Source organism: Rhagoletis pomonella, unplaced genomic scaffold (genome assembly GCF_013731165.1).
Source record: "Rhagoletis pomonella isolate Grant_MI unplaced genomic scaffold, Rhpom_1.0 Rhpom_scaffold_00003, whole genome shotgun sequence".
Classification (NCBI taxonomy): Eukaryota; Metazoa; Arthropoda; class Insecta; order Diptera; family Tephritidae; genus Rhagoletis; species Rhagoletis pomonella.
The window spans coordinates 86,818,713-86,841,617 of NW_023458557.1; the positions used below are offsets into that span (position 1 = coordinate 86,818,713).

Genomic DNA, 22,905 nt, shown 5'->3' on the forward strand with positions numbered 1-22,905 from the left:
AATACATACATTGCTTTTATTTCGCCAAAATACTTATTAAAAGATATCTCCCACTATATTTACGATGTTGTTTAAACTAAGTTTATTTATACATTTACAAACGTCGAGTGAAACGAATTCATTAATAACGGTTTGTGATTACTTTTTGTGGTAAGTATTTGATTAGGGTGTATGCGTCAAGTTGAATATTTTTAATTGTTATATGTGACTTTACTGATTAAATCTTTTAAAGTGCCATTTATTTATACATATCTCCCCAATTTCGATTGAGTTGAAAGCTCTCCATCTCTTTGCCTGCGTATTTTAAATCATCACTGCATATGTAAATACTATATACATATATGTATGTATGTATACTTAATAAGAAACCAAACTACAGTAATAATTTGCTAATCATTTTAGAGTGGAGATAACGTGACTATCTCGTATCTCCTTGATATTTGACTACAACAAGCAATAAGCAGCGCTGCAAACAGTTGCGTTCTAAAATTTAAACAGTGCAGATCGTAGTGAGAGCGATCGCGAGCGAACAGACTGCGTGCCTTTTTCTTAACGATCGACGGGGATTTGTGTTAAAACGCATAGACAATAACGTCGAGTCGCCTACACGCAAATTTTTCCACCAACAACTAGCTATCAACCACAACTACAATAGCGTAATGGCTGCGCAACAGCTGTGGGGCGGCCGTTTCGGTGATGCTGAGGGTAAAACCAGTGAATGCTTGGCCAAATTGAATTGCAGTCTACCGCTCGATTCACGCTTCTACTCCGAAGATATCGACGGTAGCATAGCCTACGCCGAAGCGCTGGCAAGATCACGCCTAATTACTGATAAAGAGGCAGCCAACATTGGCGCTGCTTTGGAAGTAGTACGTCGCGAATGGAAAGATGGTAGCATCAAATTTCTACCCAGCGATGAGGATGTACACACAGTGAATGAACGTCGACTCACCGAGCTAATCGGTGATGTGGGCAAACGTTTGCATACTGGTCGCAGTCGCAATGATCAAGTGATCACCGATATGAAATTGTGGTTGCGCCGCGGCATACGAGAAACGATGCACGGTTTGCGTGCGGTGATCGAGGCTGCAGTGCAGCAGGCGCAAAAGAATTTGGGTGCACTCATGCCGGGCTATACGCACTTGCAGCGCGCTCAGCCGGTGCAATTCTCACATTGGATGCTCTCGCATGCCTTCGCACTGCAGGCGGACTGTCAGCGCTTGTTGGAGTTGAAAGAGCGCGCTAATTTGTTGCCCTTGGGTAGCGGCGCCTTGGCTGGCAATCCGTTGGGTGTTGATCGCGAGTGGCTGGCTAAGCGTTTGAATTTTGCCGGCGTGACGCCGAACAGCATGCACGCGGTCGGTGATCGTGATTTTGTGGGTAAGTGAAGGAAGGGTGGAAGGGAGGAAGGGAGGAAGGGGGAAAGGTGGATGGTGGTTGATATGTATATTTTGAAAATAATTTTTGGATTTCTGAAAGATTATTATTTGCTTTCAATTATGAGGTTCGCAAATAACGACATACATACATATGTACGTGTTAATGGAGTAGAATTGAAGATTTGTTGTGAATGTTTTTTTATTAACATATGGACATACATATACATATATATGCAAAAGCGACAGAAGCGAGCTTATCTCGAGATAACCGCAATAACATTTTTTAAATCTGCTACACTAACAACTAACAAAAGCGCTATTGTTTGTTGAATTCGAGTTTCTAAAGTACAAAAGAAATGCCTCTATTTGCGAGCTATGATCGCCTCAAAATCTTTCGTAAGACAATTCCCAATTCTAGCAACTATTTTGAAAGCTCTTTTTTTCTTCGAAAGACTAACTGAAAGATCTGAAGATTCTTTTTGTCTCTTAGCAATATTTTTTCTGAAAATTACATAAAATCAAAGACATAAATATGCACACTAATTGTTTTAAACCATTAAAAACTAAAAGAACATTAAATTTAAAAACTTAACCAAAAAATCTTAACAAAATTTCTACGAATAAAATGAAAATAAACAAATAAATATTTATTTTTAAAATAATAAAATCTAAAAATGAAATTAAAAAAGAAAAAATAAGTAAATAAAAAAAAATATTAATAAAGCAAGTTTCTGTGAACTAAATAAAGTTAAACAAAAAATATAAAACAATAAAATCTTAAAATTAAAATAAAAATAAATTAATAAGAAATTAAAGTTTCTATAAGTTAATGAAATTAAAAGCCATAATTTTTAAAACTAAAAATAAAAAAAAATATTAAAAATCAAGAACAAAGGTAAGATAAGTTTCTAAATATCAAATTAATTTAAAAATATGTATATACTTTTATTTCTAAAATAATAAAAATGTCAAAATAATAAAAGTTGAATTATAAAATGAAAGAAATTAATTAAAAAAAAAATGGTTATACAGATTAAATTATGTATGTACATAAAAAAAAAATTTTTTTCTTGTTAAAGCAATAAAATCGAAAAATTAAATTTAAAAAAAAGGAAAATAGAATAAATTAAAAAAAGCTTCGTAAGCTGAAATTAAATTCAAACAAAAGAATAATTTTTTTAAACAAAAATTTTTGAAATTAAAAGAAAATAAAATAAAAGAAATATTAAAACAGAGTATAGAACAGGTTTTTTCAAAAATATGTTTTTCTTTTTAAAACCATAATAAAAACTGAATCAATAACTGAAAAAAATATAAATTAAATTAAATAAAAAAAAAAATATTTTTTCTTTTTAAAACAATAAAATCTACAAAATGAAAAGAAAAACACAATAAATAAAAAAAACAAAAGCAAAAACAAAAAAATTGTTTCTAAAACTGAAACAAAATTCAAACAAAAGAATATTTTTTTCTTTCATATAAAAATGAAAAAATAAATAATTCCACTAACCGATGATTCTAACCAGGAAACTCTCGAATGGCACGCCTCTTGTCAAACTATAAGTTTTTTTAAAATAAAATCAAACAAACAAAATACATGGATATATTTTTCTTTTTATAACAGTGAAAATAAAAAAACAAAGGAAAAAAACTTATATAAACTTATTGAAATTAAATGATATTTAAAACATATAAAAGAATAAAATCTAAAAATTAAATGAAAATTTAATTGAAATAGAGAAAACATATTTAAAAACGAAAAACGCAACAAACATATTTAAAAAAGAAAAAAAATATATATATTTTTTTAAAATGAAATGAAATTAAAAAAAAATTTCTTATCAAATAATATCTATAAGTTAAAAGAAGAACATTAAAATAAATAAAATGCAAACAGGAAAATAGTAAAATGAGTTCTTCAAAATGTAAGTTACAATCTAAAAATTTAAAGAACATTAATTGAAAAAGAAAAAAAATTAAAGAAAATTACATTAAAAAACAACAGAAGTGAATTAAAAAGGATGAAAAAATATCTATCTAAAAGTAAATTAAATTAAAAAAAATCTTTTTAAAAATTTAAATAAAAAGTTTTTAAAAATAAATCCGAAAATGAAAATAAAAAATGAAAATTAAATTATTTAAATATTGTTATTCTGCTATGACTTCTACAGCTTATACTATTTTCTGACCGACAACGAAAACAGTTTGAAAAAGGGTTTTGGGATTGTGGACTGAAGGCTGTTCACACCGGCTGTTAGCGTTTCCGTTGACATTTCTTACATCTTTTGATTACAGTTTTGCTACACAAAACCAGAACCAAAATACTTTGCCTTCAATTTCTTTTCATTTACAACCTCTTCCTTTCATTCTTATTTTACTTAGGTCAACCAATTACCAATAAATCCGAAATGGCGTATTAAAGATGATAAAATATGATCCCCACTTCGATAAATAATCGAAAAAAAAAATAGTGAAGACACCGATTGGACTGAGTGGAACATGAGTTTTCAAGTAGTTTTCAGCGAAAACTGGTTTTCGTTTGATAGATTTTACATGGACGAAAACACAAGTTTTAGGTCGAAAACCAGTTTTAGCAACGAAAACATGTTTTCGATGTCGGTCAGAACATGGTATTAGACTTTGTTGCTTTTGAAATGTTAATAACCCACAATAATATTGACAAAAATAAAATTAGTTTCTAAAATTTAAAATAAAACAAGTTTCTAAAAATTAAATATATTTTCTTTTTAAAACAATGAAAACCAAATTTCTAATTAAAAAAAAAAAAATCAGCTGTCCGAAGATTTGAACCTCGGATCACTCGAATGGCATGCTAGTGCTTTGCTTACGGTTGGAGTAGCGCTAGCAAAATTACATATGTACCTATGTACATACTTATTCATCTCAATTTGAAAGTGCTTTTTGTCAAAAAAGTTCTTTTGTCTGTTTCTGTTCAATATTCTTAAAAACTTCTTGCAAGGCTACCGTTCTATCTTCGTGGTAAGCATTTCGACCCTCGCTGAAGTTTTCGAAAGGAAAAGGGTGTCCTCGCTGCTTTAGGAATGCACTCACACTTCCAATCATGGTATTGGTATATAGCTAAGGAGGAGACTAGTCTTATATGTATATAGAGATAGTCGTTAGCCAAGGTGTTATTGTAAGGTTTCATTCGTATCCGCAGACTTTTAGATTTGGACGAATTTAATAGCTCAACCTACTTTAGCCTTAGTGCCAATTACGTCGCCTGGACTGCCCTACCTCTAAGTGTTACCGATTTCTGCTACGAGGCTGACTGTCTCCCCCTAACTACATATATTCCCGGAAACCGGAGCCGAGCAGAGCTCTTCGAAAGGCATCATTTTAATTGCGCAGCTCCAGTAGTCATTTCGACGTCCACACAAAAATTTGGACCACAATGCCTGCGTCGCTTTGTTAGTTCTATCTTAAACGCACAGTCTTCCGCATCCTTCATAAACTTTGCTCTATTAAAAGCTTTCCTAACTGCTTTCCTTAGCTTCGCTGCCCACCACTTTGTATATCGCTTGGAAGGTTTGTTCTCATATAACATTCGTTGAGAGAACTCGTTAGACGAAGAATCGCTGCATCCAGTTGGTCTGCTGAGTTTGACTCTTTCGTATGCGGGAGTTCAGCTTCAGACACCAACTGTTTGAAGCCATTTTAATTCGTCCTTCGAGGATTTGGTTCTAAAAGATACGATGCGACAGTGATGTGAAAAAGGGAACTTCGTCGAGACGTGCCAAACTTCAACCCCAACTCTTATTCCACCTCAACCTGGTCTTACATGTATAGAAAGAACACAGCCATTCCGTCTGCTTTCCTCGACAATAATTTACTATCCAAGCCTACTACCATCACATCCTTTATGTAGTCATTTATGGTCAATTCGATGCCTACCCTCGAGGGTCCCAACACCGAGACCTTGCACCTTATTGTGAGGAGTACCTTTTACATTTTATCTGCTTGTACACCCAAAATAAAATTATCATACTTTTTCATTTCCTAGTTGACTTCATCTACTGTTGCTCACTGGCCAGTCTGCATCTCTCACGCTTGGCTGAAGATTTAATAATCTATGCTACCAAGGAATTCGATTTCATAAAAATTGCCGATGCATTCTCAACAGGCAGCAGTTTGATGCCACAGAAGCGTAATCCTGATAGCTTGGAGTTGGTGCGTGGAATTTCGGGCAGCATATGCTCCTCATTGAGTGGTAAGTGTATACAAAAATGCGTCTTTACTTTATATTTTAACTCCATACTCTATTTCTCTACCATAAATCTGCTAGGCATCATGATGACCATTAAGGGCACACCAACCACTTACAATAAGGACTTGCAATTTGATAAACAATATGCGTTCGATGCTTTCGATCGTCTACAGGACGCTCTAACCGTAGTTGAAGGTGTCATAAGAACCATGCAGCTGAATCGTGAACGCATGGAATCGGCGCTGAGTCCAGATATGTTGGCCACGGATTGGGTGAGTTTTTCTTTTTTTTTCTTATTAAACTGAGGAAAGTATGCATAAAACTAATTAGACATAATTATCGCTCTCGCAGGCCTACTATCTGGTACGTAAAGGCGTGCCATTCCGTCAAGCGCATCACTATATCGGCGAAGTGGTCGCCTATGCCGAGAAGGTGGGGCGGGAACTCACCGAAATTCCGCTGGGCGAATTGCAGAAAATTTGCAAGCATTTCGATGTGGATATAGTGCAGGTGGCCGATTATGCTGTAAATGTGGAGAAATATGATGTGCCCGGTGGCACGGCAACCACTTCAGTGCAGCAGCAATTGAAGACATTGCAAGCATTTGTGGAGGGCCTAAAAAAATTACAATGAATAAAATTGTAAGCATTTATTTTTTTTTTGGTACCAATATTTAAATACAAATAATTTAAATAAATAAACGTTTGCTTTGTCACTTGAGTAAAACTTTATTTAATTTTGACACATTTACTTGCTAATACAATTGAGAGTGTATGATTATGTACATAATTACCTGCACTTGCATATAACTACATAGTATATAGATTAAATTTGCTGTGTGTTACAATAAATATACAATTTTTTTTTTGTATAGTAGAAAGTTCAAAAAATATAATCAATAATTAAAAAAAAACAAAGATCAACGAGACGAAAAAAAACTATTTTAGGCACTTCAGTGTTGCTTGTTACTTGCTCTTGGCGCATTGAACTCATCCCTCTGCCGTTTGCATTTCACCTAATTTACGCTGGGACTACTTGGCGTATAAGTTATGGGATCTTGTTCCACGTAACGTTCGGCACGCTCCAATTGTGTATAACCGTTAATTGGTGAACTGGGTGGTGGCGCCATTTTCCCACCCGAAATGAGTACACCCAAGCTTTGTTGTAGTTGCCAGCGGCGTGCTGCGCGTATAGACTTGTTGCGACGCAGAGTTTTAGCCAACATAAAGGCGCAAAGGACACCCAGGATCTGTAAAGAGAGTGGGGTAAAATTGTAGGAGAAACAAATGTCAGCTGCACCTGAATATATTTTACAAAAGGCTATCAAATTATGCTGATGAATTTAGTGCAATTCATTGTAATTATACCAGTTAACTAATTAACTAAGTTAAATTTGCCTTTTAAAACTGGTACAAACATTCTTCAAAAATATTTTGTAGAAAAAGCTTTTTTTAACTTCGTTTAATTTTCATTAAATAGCACTGACACTTTTAAACTGGAGGCAACCCTTTTCCAAAGTACTTTAGAAATAAAGCTTACGTAAATCTCTCTCGTTTGACATCCTTATTAATATATTTCATTTAAATTGTTAATTAAAATAATTTCGAATTACAAAAAAGATGGCAGCCCCTCCAAAAATATTTTTGAAATAAGGCTTTCTAAACTTTTATCCTTTGATAACCATATTAAAATATTTCACTTAGCTTGTTAATAAAATTTATCTTGAATTTCTAAACAGGTGGCAACTCTCTTCAAAAATATAAAAAAATAATAAATTTTAAGATCCTTGTCGATTGACAGTAGCGTTTTGTATAAAAATATTTCACCTTACTTGTAAATTAAATTAATTTTGAATGTGGAAACAGATGGCAACCCGTTTCAAAATAAAGCCTTCTTAAACCTCTTTTCCTTCATACCCATATTAAAAAATTTTATTTAAGTCGTTAATTAAATTGATATTCACTTTTTGAACTGGTGGCAACACTCTACAAAAATACTTTAGAAAGAAAGCTGATTTCTTTGCTTCTCTTGTTTGACACCCATATGGAAATATTTATTTCGTTCAACTTGTTTTTTAAATTAATTTTGAATTTCCAAACAGGTGGCAACCCTCTTAAAGTATTTTTGGAAATACAACTTTATATACCTCTTTCGTTTATATTATCAAATCTGATATCTATATTAAAACATTTGATCCCTCTTCTTTCTTAAATTGGTTTTCCTTTTTGAACGGGTGGCAACCGTCTTAAAAACATTTTCGAAATAAATCGTTTTTGAATCCTTTGCATTTGACATTCTCGTTGTTTTACTAACTAATTACTTCACTTTAACTTTTGAAAAGAGTGACAACACTCTTAAATAATATCATATATGTTAATCCATCTGTGCGCTAAATTTAATTGTAATACATTCAGCGGTTTGAGTGTGAAAGTGCAACAAACTTACTCACACACACACACACTCGTAAACCTTCAAATGCCCAAACTGCCCCACAGAGCCTCAGACGCATTTTTTGGAGTAAATGATGTTCGATATTATGAGCTCACTCAAGTACAAACCACTTTGCTGACGCTATGAGAGAGAGAGAGTCCACTTTTATTTTTATCTCACGCAAGCCATGTTGGCACTGACCAGCAAATGTCCTTATGAGAAAGATAATTTCTTTTCTGTTCAAGTTTAGGCGCGGATGAGTTACTGCCCAGATACACGAGGTTAAGACTCAGCATCCTAGGGCCAATATATATGAATTGCCCTTGGGCCAAAAATTCTATTGCTGATAGCGGAATCAGATATTGGGCTTTAGGTTACTGAAAAAAAAGTCAATCCTAAGTAGAATCCCCACAAACCCCACACGAAATTTCTAAGTCGCAATGACTGCATTCGGAGAGAGACTAAGCGCTTGAAGGGCATCTCGGTATTTTCTTACGGGATATCCTTCTGTCCACCGGAGCAAGCAAGCATTTTCCAGGCGGAAACGTGTATGGTCAGAAGGAGTATAGAAAAAATTTGACCTCAATTTCGAAAATTTTTGATGTCAAAAGTAGAGTTCCACCGTTCGAGGGAAGCTGGGCTTGAGGCACCTTGTATCTCCTGGTGAACAAGATGAGTTCCGTCTCGCCAGGATTATTAGTGAGCACGCAGATTCCAGAGCAGTTTGTGGCCAAATTTAGATATCCCTGCCCATAATGACCTTACGCTGGAGAGAGGCACTCTTCTCAACCAGCAATGATATTTATATCGCATAGCATGCGTGAGATAAGCGCAACTAGGTTGGTCTCAACTCCGAGCTTGCGTTCGACCTTTACAATCGCCTCTGGTAATAAAAGCCCCCTCGAGATCCAGGAAGGCCCTAACTGTGAAGTCTTTGCTTTCCAAAGACTCTTCTATAACCTTAAAAACAGAATGATGGGCGGACTCTATGGGCCTACCCTTTATATTAGCGTACTGAGAGAAGCTTAGTCCGAGGAATCCTGTTTCTTATATACTGGTCAGGCAGAAGATAGATGCCGACATAATGCCGAACTTGCAAATAAACCTGCACCTCAATAAAGCAGGTCGACATTGTCTTCATCCAAGATTGATGGGAAAAAATATATTTGTGGGCTAAAGTCAGAAGAATACAAATTGGTAAGTGTAGCCCTTTTGGGAAAGCCTAGTACCTATATCCTTATAAGTACCAAACTAAAAATTGTATTTCTCCCTAAATTCAGAGATGGGTACGCCATGAAGGTTAACTTGGACATAAACCGGAGACATGACACTTCTGTCTGGACCCAAATATCTGGCCTATGACAGGGAAGTTCCGACAGCCTGTGTTAAGGAGAGGAGGCACTCATCATAGCAGATGATGGGATATTAACGAAATAAGTGAGTTACTTTTTAGCTTCTATGCTATTATTTTGCCACAAGGCAATGCACCAGACCGAAGGTACTAGATATTACTCTGGTCTCAAAGAATGTGGAGAGCGCGATCTGAACGTGGAGCGTTCTGTGATAGAACTAATTTTTCGACCTCCGGCATATCCACTTTGATTTAGGTTAGACAGAACAAAGGCACTTTCAAAATATTGGTAGCCATGTAAATTTTAAACAATTTTAAACGATTGTCAAAAGAGGGCATCAGTAGCGGTTAATCATACCGGGCAAAGTGCAGCCCACTTCATGTTTAAGTGTCATCATTTAACAACATTTTACAGTATGTTTTATGTTCAGCAATGACTATGCCAGCTTTTACGCCAACAAAACTCAGTTTTCGGGAAGCATTTGGTAGAACCAGAAGGGAAAACTGTATCATGAGCCTCTGAAAAGTGATCAGGTGGCCAACGAGGCTATCTACAGACAAAAAGTGATAGTATTGGAGCGTGCAGGCAAATCTACTTTTACTGCAATACATAGCCTAACTAAAGTTATTGAATAGGTATTGCGGTATAAACAGATAGGTTTGTGTGCATTCCTGTACATATCAGGTGCTTTCGACAATACGTATTTTGCAGCAATATCGACAGCTATGATATTCCTGGTCTTTTAACGGATTGGATCGGTCAGTAGGCAAGCAGTAACTGCCACCCGTGGGGAGTCTTATCGCCTCTACTTTGGACACTGCTTGTTGACGAACTCCTCGAAAAGCTAAACGACAATGGACTCAAGGCATATGGATATGCAGATGACCTAGTCATCTACGTTGTCGGCTGGCATGAGGACACAATTTGTTCCAGATTGCAGGCTGCGCTCAGATTAATCTAAGACTGGTGTGCTTCAAAGGTATTGTCAATAAACCCGCAGAAGTCCACCGTTGTCCCATTTACCAAAAGAAGGAGAGTCAACTTGACTAAACCCACCTTGGAAGGGACAGAAATTGAGTTCTCAGAAGAAGCGAAGTATCTAGAGTAACTCTGGACAAAAGGCTCAATTGGAACTCACATCTCCTTAATGTTACCAACAAGGCTACAAGGGAGTTTTGTGCCTGCCAGAGACTCCATGGTACAACTTGGGGTCGGGTACGGTCGTGAAACCTGTTGTCACATATGCGGCACTGGCCTGGTGGCCAAAAGCTTGATCTGTGTGGCCATCACAGGAGCTATGCGCACCTGTCCATCGGATGCCCTCGGTATAGTTACAGGCATTCCTCCTCTATCTATTCTGATAGAAAAGGAGGCCTGGTGGAGCGCCCTACGGCTGCCTAAAGTAATCAGCATAAAGAGTGGGGATCTTTGGGGTCACTTGGAGGTTCTCAAGCCTTTTCTGGATAATCCCGCTATCAAGCTCACAGATATCATGCTACCGAAAATATTCTTTGATAAGCCCTACATGGTAAGAATTCCTGAAAGGGACTGTTATAAAGCGCTGATATCTATGATTGACAAAGGGTCCCTAGTATGGTATACCGATGGATCAAAGATGGAAGACGGGAGTGCTGGGGCAGGCGTGCTTGGACCAAGGTTCCAGAAAGGCCAGCGAAGGGGGTCATACTCAACCAAATTCCAGGCGGAAGTCTTCGCAATCGAAGTCTGTGTTCGAGAATGTCTTCGGAGAAGGCAAACGGGGCCAGAATAAATATTATGTCGGATAGTCAGACAGCACTAAGGGCCCTAGACTCATTTAGAATGACATCAAGGCTTGTGGACAGTTGTAAAACTCTTCCGAATAGCCCAGGAGCCAACAATAGAGTTATGGTGTGGTGGGCTCCTGTGCATGAAGGGTTTGAAGGCAACGAAAGGGCTGACTATCTCGCAAAACGTGGAGCCCAAACGCGAATGAATGGTCCCGAGTCTTTCTATGGTACATCTAGAGGATACACTGCAGAACTTCTTAGGAGTTGGGAGGAATCTCAGATTGCTGCCCACTGGCTTAAGTCAAAGGGAATGAGACAATCTAAGAAATTCATAACTCCTTCCACGAGGAACTCAGAAAGACTCCGTGAACTCAGCCGGGAAGGGCATTAGGACTCTTACAGGCTACCTGACAGGACACTGCAAGTTATGGTACCATCTGAACAAAATGGGGCTTTCTGTAGAGACGGACTGCAGGTTCTGTGGGCTGGCGGAGGAAACCTCAGATCACATTGTGTGTGACTGCCCGCGTATCATGAATAGCAGACTGATGTACCTTGGGGAACGATTGTCTTCTCCACCCAAGATTTGGAACACGGCACCCTCCAATGTGCTAAAATTCTTTCTAAGGTTGGAGTGACTACAATTAAGGTTTACCACAAATAGATCTTTTAGGTCGCAGCGCGAGTATACCAGACGTACTAATAATAATTGAAGCGTGCGATTGTTCAAAAATGGTCGAAATGGGCAATCAGAAATTAGTCATTGATCTTCCACCATGACAATGCTCGGCCGCATGTAGCACAAGCGGTCAATATTTATCCCGACGATACTGAATACGAAGTCCTAACCTACCCACCTTACAGCGTAGGCCTGCCACCATCCCATTAACATTTTTTCCGGTCGATGTAGAATGCACTTACAAGAGTGCGCTTCTCCAAATACGAGCAGTGTTATTGGTGCGGCATCCATGAATTGCTAGAAAAGTGGGAAGAAGTCGTAGCTAACGATGAGTAAATAAAATTGCATCAATTTCGTACACCGGTAAATTGGTTGGAACTGGAGTACCTGGCGGCCAAGTTTACGGGCACTTGCTGCAGGATGCTAAATCAAGCTTCCCCAGTTTAGCTTCGGAGAAAATAACCAGTGCCCTCATAGTTTATTATGTTATGGCTGCCACTTACCAGAGCTTGTCATAGCGGTATCAAGAAAACCCTTGTCAGAAAAAACTTGCCAGCAACAGGACTGGTTACTCCTGGTAAGAGTTTCTAGGATAAAACCAGTCCAGACACTAATAAAAAGTATCTCAGTTAAGAAAATCTCCCCAACACCAAAAGTGATCATCTCAAAGGGAAACTATTATTCTGGAGGCAGTCCAGGCTCAAAGAAGGTGCTTACACCTATTTTATCTAGCCAGGACTATAGTGTACTATCATTGCTTATTTACCTGCACAAAAGCCACTGTCGTAGCGCCGGTAGCAATCAACATTGTACTCTGTGAGATGATGAAGTCCATGCGAGGCAAGCAGCCGCTATCATAAGGCCTAACACATTCATCGAAATTCATTTCGTCCATGGAGTATTCTTCACAGCATGATGGTGGCAATTCAATTTTATTCTCCACATTTGTGTCATTTTGCAATTTCCAGTCTACAGGGCTATTTACACCACAGCAGCCAAGCTGTAGATCAATAAAGTACATAAAATAAGAGCAATTACTATTTATTTTCCAAGCACTAGTATTGTGAATCAAAATTTCTAAATACTTACAGTATACTGCATAAAGTCTACGCCGGCTGCCACGTACACGTTGTCATCATAGGCCTGTATAGACTCGTTCATAGTACGCATCAGCATGCCACGCACCTGAGTTTGCATTACAAAAGCGGCAATGGCTGCGGCTACTTCCAGAATGAAGACCAGGAACAAACTGAAGCCATACTGTAAGTAAATGAAATGTGAGTTTTTACAATTAATTTACTTATGCTCTTTTTCCGTTGCTTACCAAATTAATCAGCATAACGCTCTCCTTAACCGCACCATAGGCGCCCAGTGTTGCCACAAACAGCAAAATAAAACCGATCGCAATGAGTAACGCTGGCGGAGAGGAGAAGTGATCGTCAATAAATTGACTGAAGTCACCAAAAATGGTTTGGATTGTTGTACCGACCATGATGAGTAAAATGGCTGTGAGCTAGAAATATAGAAGCGATTGAAATGAGCTTAAAGCACGAGTACATGTTTGAACCTGGAAGTAAAGTTTTTAATGCTCAGATGCATGATGAGATTTGTGGAGATGATGAGATGTGTGGTTCGAGGATATGGTGAGCTGATATTTTCTTATATATTTAGGGCTAATCTATCCGCAATTTTCACAAAAACAACTTTGTGATGTTAGAACCTTTCTGGGACTTACCTGTCATCAGAAATGTTAATTCTGACTTTGCAATTTAATAGTGAATTCTTCTGTCTAGTGTTATGCAAGGTCAGCATTAATATCACCGATGACAGTTAAGTCTCAGTTGAATTTTTGATTCAGAACCTCATTTTTGTGAAAAGGCTATTGAATGTATTCTAGGTATAAAAATAACTGGATGAGGAGGGTGCCTTCTACGAATATGTTTGACCTTCTGTTCAATCTCAAACATGAAATAGAACAGAAATGAGCTTGTCTCATAACTAATGCAGGTTGTTGTTAAATTAGGCAAGATAAAACATTTTGACGGTTATGGTTTATATTCAGACTCTTTACTTGCTCCTGGCAAATTATTTCTTAGTGGGAGTTTTTTCTCAGTGCAGTAAAGCTTCCGTTGTAAAATATCCACACGGTAGATATGTTTTTTTTTTAATACATTTTTGAGGTGTAAACATTTTAGATCTTGGTATTTGTAAAATTTACGTTAACACAGTAGGAAATTTTTAGTTGCTTCTTTTGTGTATAAATGAACTAATATTCAGGGTTATTTTAAAACTAGTTCGCGAATAGCTTACGACCATTTCGGGACTCGTTAGGGACAATTTCGGGACCGTTCAGGACTATTTCGGAACTTTTTCTTCTTCTTTATAGGCGCTATAACAGCCTAAGCAATTTTGGCAGCGACCAAAACAGTACGCCAGTCGTTTCTTTTCTGTGCCAACTGGCGCCAATTGGAAATGCCAAATGAAGCCAAGTCCTTTTCCTCTGGGACCTTCCATCGCAGTGGGGGCCCTTCCTCTTCCTCTGTTACCAGCATCGTGACCCGCGTTGTATAATTTCAGAGCAGGAGCGTTTCTGTCCATTCGAACGACATGGCCTAGCCAGCGGAGTCGCTGCATTTTAATTCGCTGCACTATGTCTATATGATTATAAAGCTCATACAGTTCGTCGTTAAACTGCAAAATGTTCCTCTCGAAAACTCCAAGAGCTGCTTCATCAGATATTTACATTGTCCATGTCTCAAGGTTATACGCAGCACAGCACAGGCATGATGACCGAATCATAGAATATGATTTTTGTACTTCTCAATTGCCTACTCAGTCCAAAGTAGCACTTGTTGGCAAGAGTGATTCTCCGTTAGATTTCAAGGCTGACATTATTATCGACGTTAAGGCTGGTTCCTAAATAAACCAACCCTTTCAAACTTGTAATTGTCAACAGTGACGTGGGTGCCAAGATGCATATGCTATGTGTGTATGTGTGATGTTCGTTCACCACCAGACCCACTCGCATTGCTTCTCTATCTAATTCCGAGAAGGCAAAACAGACGTAGACCTTGTTTTTACCGATGATACCTTGCAAAGTATTGTGCATGAGTGGTTCTATTCAGCGAATCTTATGATCCTCTCCAACCTCAGATTAAAAAAATTACACGAAAGGAAGTCTCACCTTGTCGGAAACCTCGTGTCAAACGGCTCGGAGAGGTCTTTCCCAATTCTGACGGAGCTGGTGGTATTACTCAGCGTTATTTTACACAGCCATATTAGTTTCGCGTGGATACCAAATTCAGACATAAAGACAACTTCTTTTCGTGCAGTCGAAAGCGGCTTTGAAGTACAAAAATTTATGGTGAGTGTCGATCCTTTTCTCGCGAGCCTTACACAAGATTTGGCGTATTGTCATTATCTGGCCTATGGTAGATTTTCCAGGTCTAAATCCACACTGATAAGACCCAATCAGTTCGTTCACAGTGGGCTTCAGTCTCTCACACAATACGCTCGATAAGACCTTGTAACCCATGCTTAGAAGGCTGATAACGCGGTAGTTGTCGCGTATGGCGGGGTCGCCTTCGCCTTTCTTGTGGATTGGGCAGAGCACACTTTTTACTTTCCGAAAATGCTAGATTTTTGTATGAATCCAAAATAGTGTCGGACGGTGTTATATATAGTAGGTACTACTGCATACAAAAATCAAAAAATCGTCGATATCAAATATATTTGGTAGAAAATTTCTATACGTAATACTGAAGATGAAATTTATTTACATAAGGTAATGCAAAAGAGCAAAAACTCTTTAGTAGAAGTAAAATAATTGAATTTTTAGTGTGCGTTTATTTGGTTGAAATTAAATCAATTTATTTATCTTCAACTTCCAGTTGTTGATATGCAATGGTAGACATGGATATTCATGGGTATATTTGCATTCTACGTAAATATGTATGTATGTGTGCAATAATTTCATCATGTACGCAAAGGTGCCTACAAACATAGCATACATAAAAACCAATTACTGTTATCTTGTTGTTATCTGGCCTACAAATACATACATGAAAAGAAATGTTTTTAAAATTTTTTTCTTGAAAAATTTTTTACATAAAAATTTTTTGATAAAAAAAAATTAGATGTTGAAAATATGCCATCTCAAAAAAAAAATTTAAAAAAAAAATCACAATGGTAGCTTTGGGTATTGCGCAATATTTAAGTGTAGTTTTATGGGGTGCACTCTAAAATAATTTGAGCTATGAATATTTTTTACACCGAAGCTGAATAAAATGAACACATTTCAAAGTTAAACATTTTTTAATTTTCTTTTTTTATTATTTTGAGCATGCAGTTTTGTAGCCCACTAAATTTTATCATAATAAAGTGCAAGTTTTAAGCTACTGCAAAATTGCTTTGACTTTTGATATTTTTTATGCTGACGGCTTGTTGCACACCCCAGCAACAGCTCTAACGATTTTCTTGAAATTGTGTACACAGATAATGTTTTGGATTTTAGGTTTATCTCCGAGAAGACTCATATAAGGTTGCCACCTATTCAAAATTAGTTACAAATTAATTAAAACATCATAATATGGGTACCAAATGGAAGGTATTTTAAAGATCCCTATTTCAGAAATATTTTTAAAAGGATTGCCACCTATTTTGAGTCGCATATTTATTTAATTTTTCTTAGAAAAAAAAAAGTAAAATATTACTATTTATGGGTACCAAGAGGAGGTTCCTTAACAATGCTTTCCCTATATACAAAATGTGATCCCTTAGGATAATAGTGTATTCTGCACAGATTATCAATGGATATCAAATGAAAGGTGTTGTTGAGAATTTTGGCCAGAAAATATTTTCCGTCAGGTTTGCCACGCTTCTATACAATTCAAATTTTTATTTTCTTTATTTCAATCAGCATTTTTTTATGTATACACGGTATATATACGCTCAGGATATGTGCCATTCATTCCAGCGTATTTCGGAATGGGGTTGCCACCAAAATTTTTGGAGTAAGAAATTTACTTAATGGATTTCGAAATCCAATTATTATTTTTATTCCCAAAATATTTTTTGTAAAGATATCCAAATCTTGAAAACTTTGAAAAGTATACGCATTCAGGGCAAAGCTCGGTCCACCTGAGACTATGTATAATTGCGAAGAATACTGTGGAAAAATATTCCACGTCAATATTTAATTACTTTTAAATAAAATGGCTTTTAAGTTAAGGCGTGCGAGTAAACTGCGTATGGTATACGTTACATAAGCAACTACGCAATGAATCACTTCTTACTAAAATTCTGATATCAAATTTTTCTAAACCTTCTCATTCCTGCGCCAATAAAAGCTGAGGATGATTTATTTATTTTATTTATTTTTTTTCTTTTGTTAATGTTAAATATATGCCAGACTCAAGGCACACTTAAGGGGCACAATTAGTTGTTCCAACCTTTCACGCAATATTATTATTTAATAGAAGAAGACTTACGCCATGATACTTGGCACAAGCTGCAGGACCTCATTTCTTATGAATTGGGGAAAAGCAAACTAAATCTAAACTTCGGGCATGTATTCATCAAAAATTCATAATTATGATTAGAAGCTGTTAAATACCCACCACGCACTCTTCGGCTTTGGAGAGCTCTTCATATACGAGTGAAAGGACATGAGCTATGTCGCTTTACACACTGTAATAGAACGGTCTATTTTTTTATCAAGCGTGCCACCAGTGCTGTTATAACATCAGTACACAGGACCGTGAAGAGGAAATCCTGGGGCGGTACTAAATATGTGCCAGACCTTCCTACGCCACCTAAAGCCTCTTTCGTTTGACATCCATATTATGCTACATATTTAAATTAAATAATTCCCTTAATTCAAGTCGAATTAGATTTTTTTAAATAGGTGGCAACCCTCCTACATGTGGTTTAGAAAAAAAGCCTGTTCAAAAGCATTTGTAATACATAATCAATTTAATTAAATTTAATTAAATTTTTAAAAGGTGGCAACCATATTCGTATTTTAAAATAGATGCATATGTACATAAGAACATTAGGGTGCATCACTCTCTATTTCGCAGAAATATTTATATTTACGTTAGCTAGACCGATTTGTAAATTACCTCCCAAAATAGATTTTTTTATAAATAAAATTAAGTTTTAAAAATAGTTTTTTCAAAAAATTGCCCTAAAAATTCTGCGTAAAAATGAGACACCCTAATGTACATATAATTTTTTTTATTTTATTTTAACGGTAATAAATTTGGGATTTTTGTAAGATTGAGTGAAAATATTGGGTTATAAGTTATTTATGTACGAGCATATATACATACATATGTATGTCTGTGTGTATGTCACAGAGAGCAACTACTGCAGACCCATAATTGAAAATGCGTACGTAAGCAAACTACAAGACGCGAGACTATGTATATTCAGTTCAGTTGAAAGTTGTACTACAAATTGCTATCAGTAAGTCAACAAAAATTCTATGAGTAAGTATGCACATATACATAGGCAAGGACAAGCTTTAATGGGCTGATCAACGTCCCTGCAAAAATCGTTGGATCATGTAGTCTATTTGTGGTAAATTGGAGTACTTACAAAAGTGTTCCTCTGTCATGCTGTAGCGGACCAACTGGTGTCTCTGCGCTAGCTTATTGTTTGTTATCCGATCACTGAATCACGTGATTGAAGTTGAGCATTTGAAAGCACATTTGCATGTCTGGCTGTAGCTGAACGTGTAGAGATGCTCGCTGTTAGTTCTTAGCTCCCAGCATGTTCGTGTTCGAATACCGTCAGAGGCAACAATAATTTTTAATTTTTGTCTTGGTTTTTATTAATTTCGAAAAAGTATTTGAGAAGTGAAGAACAAAAGCGGGTACAAACGAAAAAATATAGCAACAATGCCATTGTTATTATGTTGGAGTAGTTTTGTGCTACTCTGATGTAATGCGGGGATGGAGTATATGGTCCTGCCCTAGGACATCGCAATGTTAATTGGACCATATTTTTTATATGAATTGTGGTTAATTTTGGAGTACTCCTTGGTCCTTAGGGAGTACTCTTTACACGCATGCATGGAGTAGTCGCGATTTTTGCAGGGGTATGTGCATATACATATGTGTGTATGAATGCGAGTGTGTGTGTGAAATTTCATGAGTAATTAGGATCGATAAAGATAGACCGTAAAAATAATCAATAATTTCGCAAAATTTTGAAAATTTATGAACCTATGTACATATCCATATTGGCCATGAGAATGTGAGAGAGAGAGAGAGTGGCTTTTTGGTAGATGAAAGATGAAAATATACTGAAAAATTATAAATTATTTTATTTTATTCATTTGACCAACTTACCGCAAACATGAAGCTGACAATGATCAGCATAAATTTTGCGCAACGCATACTTGAATTCAATTGATCGCGCGCCATTTTGTTTTATCTATCTTATAAAATAACAGTCCAGCGATTTTTCTACTTCAAACGTTTTTAGGACCGCTCGCGTGCCCGCTTATTTGCTGTGCTGAAAAAGGAATTATAATTTTATTTTCAACACTTCATATGCGAGTATTGTACATAGTATAATTTTGTTTTTGTTACACTATTTGTATTGTATTTATTATTGTTGTTGTGCACGTTGCCAAAGCATTTGTTTTGTTGTGGCCATTACCGTTTCGTTGTGACAGTTGAGAATAATTCTATTTGTTAATCTTTTTTTTTCTCAAGTCCACACCGCTTCAAAGTCGCTTCAATACTGAATTGAAAAAGCTGTTTTGAGTAGTGGCGCAAGCGGCGGCGGAGAGACTATATTACCGACATATGTATGCATATGTATACATGATTGCTTGTGTAGTATGCATACGGTGCGGCAAAAAGTCCGACGAAAGCACAACACTTTTCCTTCTCGCAGCGCGGCGCGACGTGGTATCTACAGTCCTGCCCTTCCACCGCTGCCCACCTTCAATTGCGTTTTTACTCTACTTACCTTAGCACACACATATGTACATGCATATACCCATCAGGGAAAGCTGCTAGTTGTGAACTAGAATTCTACCAGTTTGCGTTTCAGCCCAACTATGTAGTTCACGTTCTATCTTCACTAGTAGAAATACTAGTAGCATCATACCAGTTGATGAGATTAGGGTTGCTAGATTTTTTATGCGCGAAATCGGTACATTAGACTTTTTCATGCTAAAAAAATCAGTTTTTTTAAGTACATTTTTATTCAAAGCAAAATAATGAATATAAGTACAGTGAAACCCGCTTAAGAACTAAAACATGTCAACTATAATAAAATTATTTCTTCTTATTTTTTACAGTACCGTTTAAGAAAGTTCCAACGTTATGTAAAAACCTTATGAAAATACTAAAGTATTTTGTTTGAATAAAAAATTCAGTACAAATCAGTACAAATTTTGAAAAAAAAATTAGCGTACTGATTGAAGAAATGAATAAAATCAGTACAAGAGTTGAAAAATCAGTACTGTACTGATAAAATCAGTACGTCTGGCAACCGTAGATGAGGTAGTCTGTCAAGTCATTTCCCGTGAAGAGCATAAGTATGCCTTTTTGCTCGCGGCTCTCCAACAGTCGCAATGGTCGCCAGAGCAAAGCGCTCGTTAGGTATGCCTGAGGTCCCAAATTCAAGTCCTGACGCAGGGAAATTTTTTTATTTTATTTTTTTTAACTATTTATTTATTTTTATTTAGGGTTTTTGTTGTAAATTTTCAATTTCGTTAATTTTTTTTTTTTAATTTTATAAATTTTTTTTTATGGCTCAAGCATTTCTTCCCATATGCATGTTTTCTCTGCAATGCAATTAGAGTTTCAAATTTGTTATTTATATTTGATTTAAATTGAAATAGTTATTTTTACTTACATTGACTTAACTTTAAAAATTTTAACCACCTCCAAGCGGCCTCGAACCTGCGAACTGAGGACCAGCAATTAATTTCGTTTTATTTTTGGCTTTGGCAATTCAAAGGTAGATGTCGTTCAATGCTTAAGTTTTTCGAAATTGTCGAACTGGGAGGCACATACTAAATAATGAACTAGTATTTTTTCTAACTGATTTGTCTATTCACTGCAGGGTTTATACATATTTACATACACAAATACTTACGCAGAAAATTTATAATCAGTTTTTCTAACTTAGTTGTTGCTGTTTTTTATTATGGCGCAATTCGGTTTTATTGTAGTGGTGTCTATTTTTGTTGTAGTTTCAGTTAGGCTAGTCATTTAGCGTCTTATCAGTTTGCTCTGTGTTTTTAGCTGATAATTTTTCCACCTAACTTATATGTATATATGTATGTATGCACATTAGGATGGTCCGAAAATACATGGGAAAATTAACTTTTTCGAATAGCCCGCATTTAATGCGACTTTAATAAAGAATGTATATGAAATGAAAGTTTTCGCTCAATATATAAAGGTTTACCGGTCATTCAAACGACTCACAACTTCCCTTTCGTTTGTTACAACTCTGAGTGCAAAACAGCTGTCAAATTACAAAAGACAATCCGTAAATTAAAGTCAGAAAAGTGAGTGTTCGAGTAATAGTTCTATAGAGAAAGTCTTTCATTATAAAATAAGAGAAGTTTAAATATTATTCTTAAAATACGCCGACATATTCGCACTCAATTTTATTGAATTCGCCTTTGCCAGAGCCGTAAAGTAGTTTTTTTTTCATTTTTTTTCAACGTAACTAACAAACATATTTACGAATTTTCTTCGATATAATGCATAGACCAAATGTATTTTTGTATGGAAGAAAACGCTCAACAGCATTGAAAAAGATCTATAAACCAACGCCAATTTTTGGGGACTTGATACCTGCATATTTGTATACTAAAATTTAATGAGAAACAATCATAATCATAATTTTTCTACAAATTATGAATAAAAAATTATAAATTTTGATGAAAATTTGATAGTGTTTTTAAGTCTTGTAATAAGTTTAAAAAATTTAATTTGAATGGTGTTTGATAGAATATAAACTATATGTTCGTGAAAAATTAAGGAAAAAAAATTTGTATGAAAACCATTTCCGAATCACTGTACAAATAATTGTTTTTTGAAATGTGCCGCTCAACTCTTTCGATATAGAAATTTTACAAAAAAATATATTTTCCCCGTATGAAGTATTTGTACATGCCCCCACAAATCATTTTTTCAGAGTATACTGAACTGAAGGGAAATTTTAAAAAATTCGTAAAGATTTCGTCCGATTTTTTGCCGAATTTTCGAAATTAAATAAACTGTGCACAGTTCGATTTTTTATGAAATTTCGAAAGAAAATCGATAAAACAATGAAAATAATGCTGCTACATATATGAAGAATTCCAGCAGGATTTTTTCAAAATTTTCTTTATTTTTCATACAGAAATTTCTTTGCGACTTCGTGTCTACCACTTCATATAACTTTCTTTGAAGATCCGTAAAAAATTCGTTACAGAAATGAGATACTCCTAAATATTTTGTTAAGATTTCGCGAACTTTGGTTTGCAGGTTATTTATATATAAACGTATATGTACGTGTATTTGTACGTGTTTATTGATATATCTGCACTGTAATGCTTTCGGACGGTACTAACTGTTACTGTCTCTTTAGGAGTATTACATATATGGTTATATGTGAAATGTTAAAAGATTTCAAAATAAAAAAAACGGGTCTCCTCGTTATTTAAATCTTTAAATTTTTACCACCCTAATGTAGTACATACATGTAAAAATATGAAGAAGACTAACGGTGAGGCAAAGTGTAGGATTTTGTGGGTTTGCTTTGTTGTCGAGATATGTTTACAAATATGATAAGATTTTGCAATGCTCTTGTTTAGTGCTCTTTTTCACACTGAGTTCATATGCCTACAGTAATTTAGCGAGATATAAAGAATTAAATAAATAATAAAAGTGAGCTTTCCATAAAAAGAACTTATAAAAAAGTTAATTAATTTAACCAATTCACGCTATCGATTTTATAGAATCAGCTTTATCATAAGTTTCATTTTCCATGAATCGGTTCACTTTCCACTTTGGTTTCCATGGTTTGACTATGGGCGGATGACAAATTT

The 22,905-nt window shown here is 35.8% G+C and overlaps 2 protein-coding genes across 3 annotated transcripts; one reads left to right on the top strand and one right to left on the bottom strand.

The window, feature by feature from the left end:
• Positions 1–460: 460 nt before the first annotated feature.
• LOC118735720 (argininosuccinate lyase) lies at positions 461–6,295 on the top strand. Its single transcript, XM_036465647.1, has 4 exons — positions 461–1,380; positions 5,404–5,610; positions 5,686–5,879; positions 5,959–6,295. The coding sequence occupies exons 1-4, from the start codon at positions 660–662 to the stop codon at positions 6,238–6,240; spliced, it is 1,404 nt and encodes a 467-aa protein (XP_036321540.1). The 5' UTR covers positions 461–659; the 3' UTR covers positions 6,241–6,295.
• Positions 6,296–6,310: 15 nt separating this feature from the next.
• On the bottom strand, positions 6,311–19,637 carry LOC118735721 (tetraspanin-6). Of its 2 annotated transcripts, none has more exons than XM_036465648.1 (6): positions 19,506–19,637; positions 19,193–19,358; positions 13,162–13,350; positions 12,927–13,097; positions 12,604–12,837; positions 6,311–6,856 (listed from the first exon to the last, which is right to left on the bottom strand). In XM_036465648.1, exons 2-6 carry the CDS (start codon positions 19,265–19,267, stop codon positions 6,623–6,625), a joined length of 903 nt encoding a protein of 300 aa, XP_036321541.1. In that variant the 5' UTR covers positions 19,268–19,358; positions 19,506–19,637; the 3' UTR covers positions 6,311–6,622. The 2 variants fall into 2 exon arrangements, with proteins under 2 accessions (XP_036321541.1, XP_036321542.1); XM_036465649.1 differs by having other exon boundaries at positions 19,193–19,353; positions 19,506–19,582.
• Positions 19,638–22,905: the final 3,268 nt, after the last annotated feature.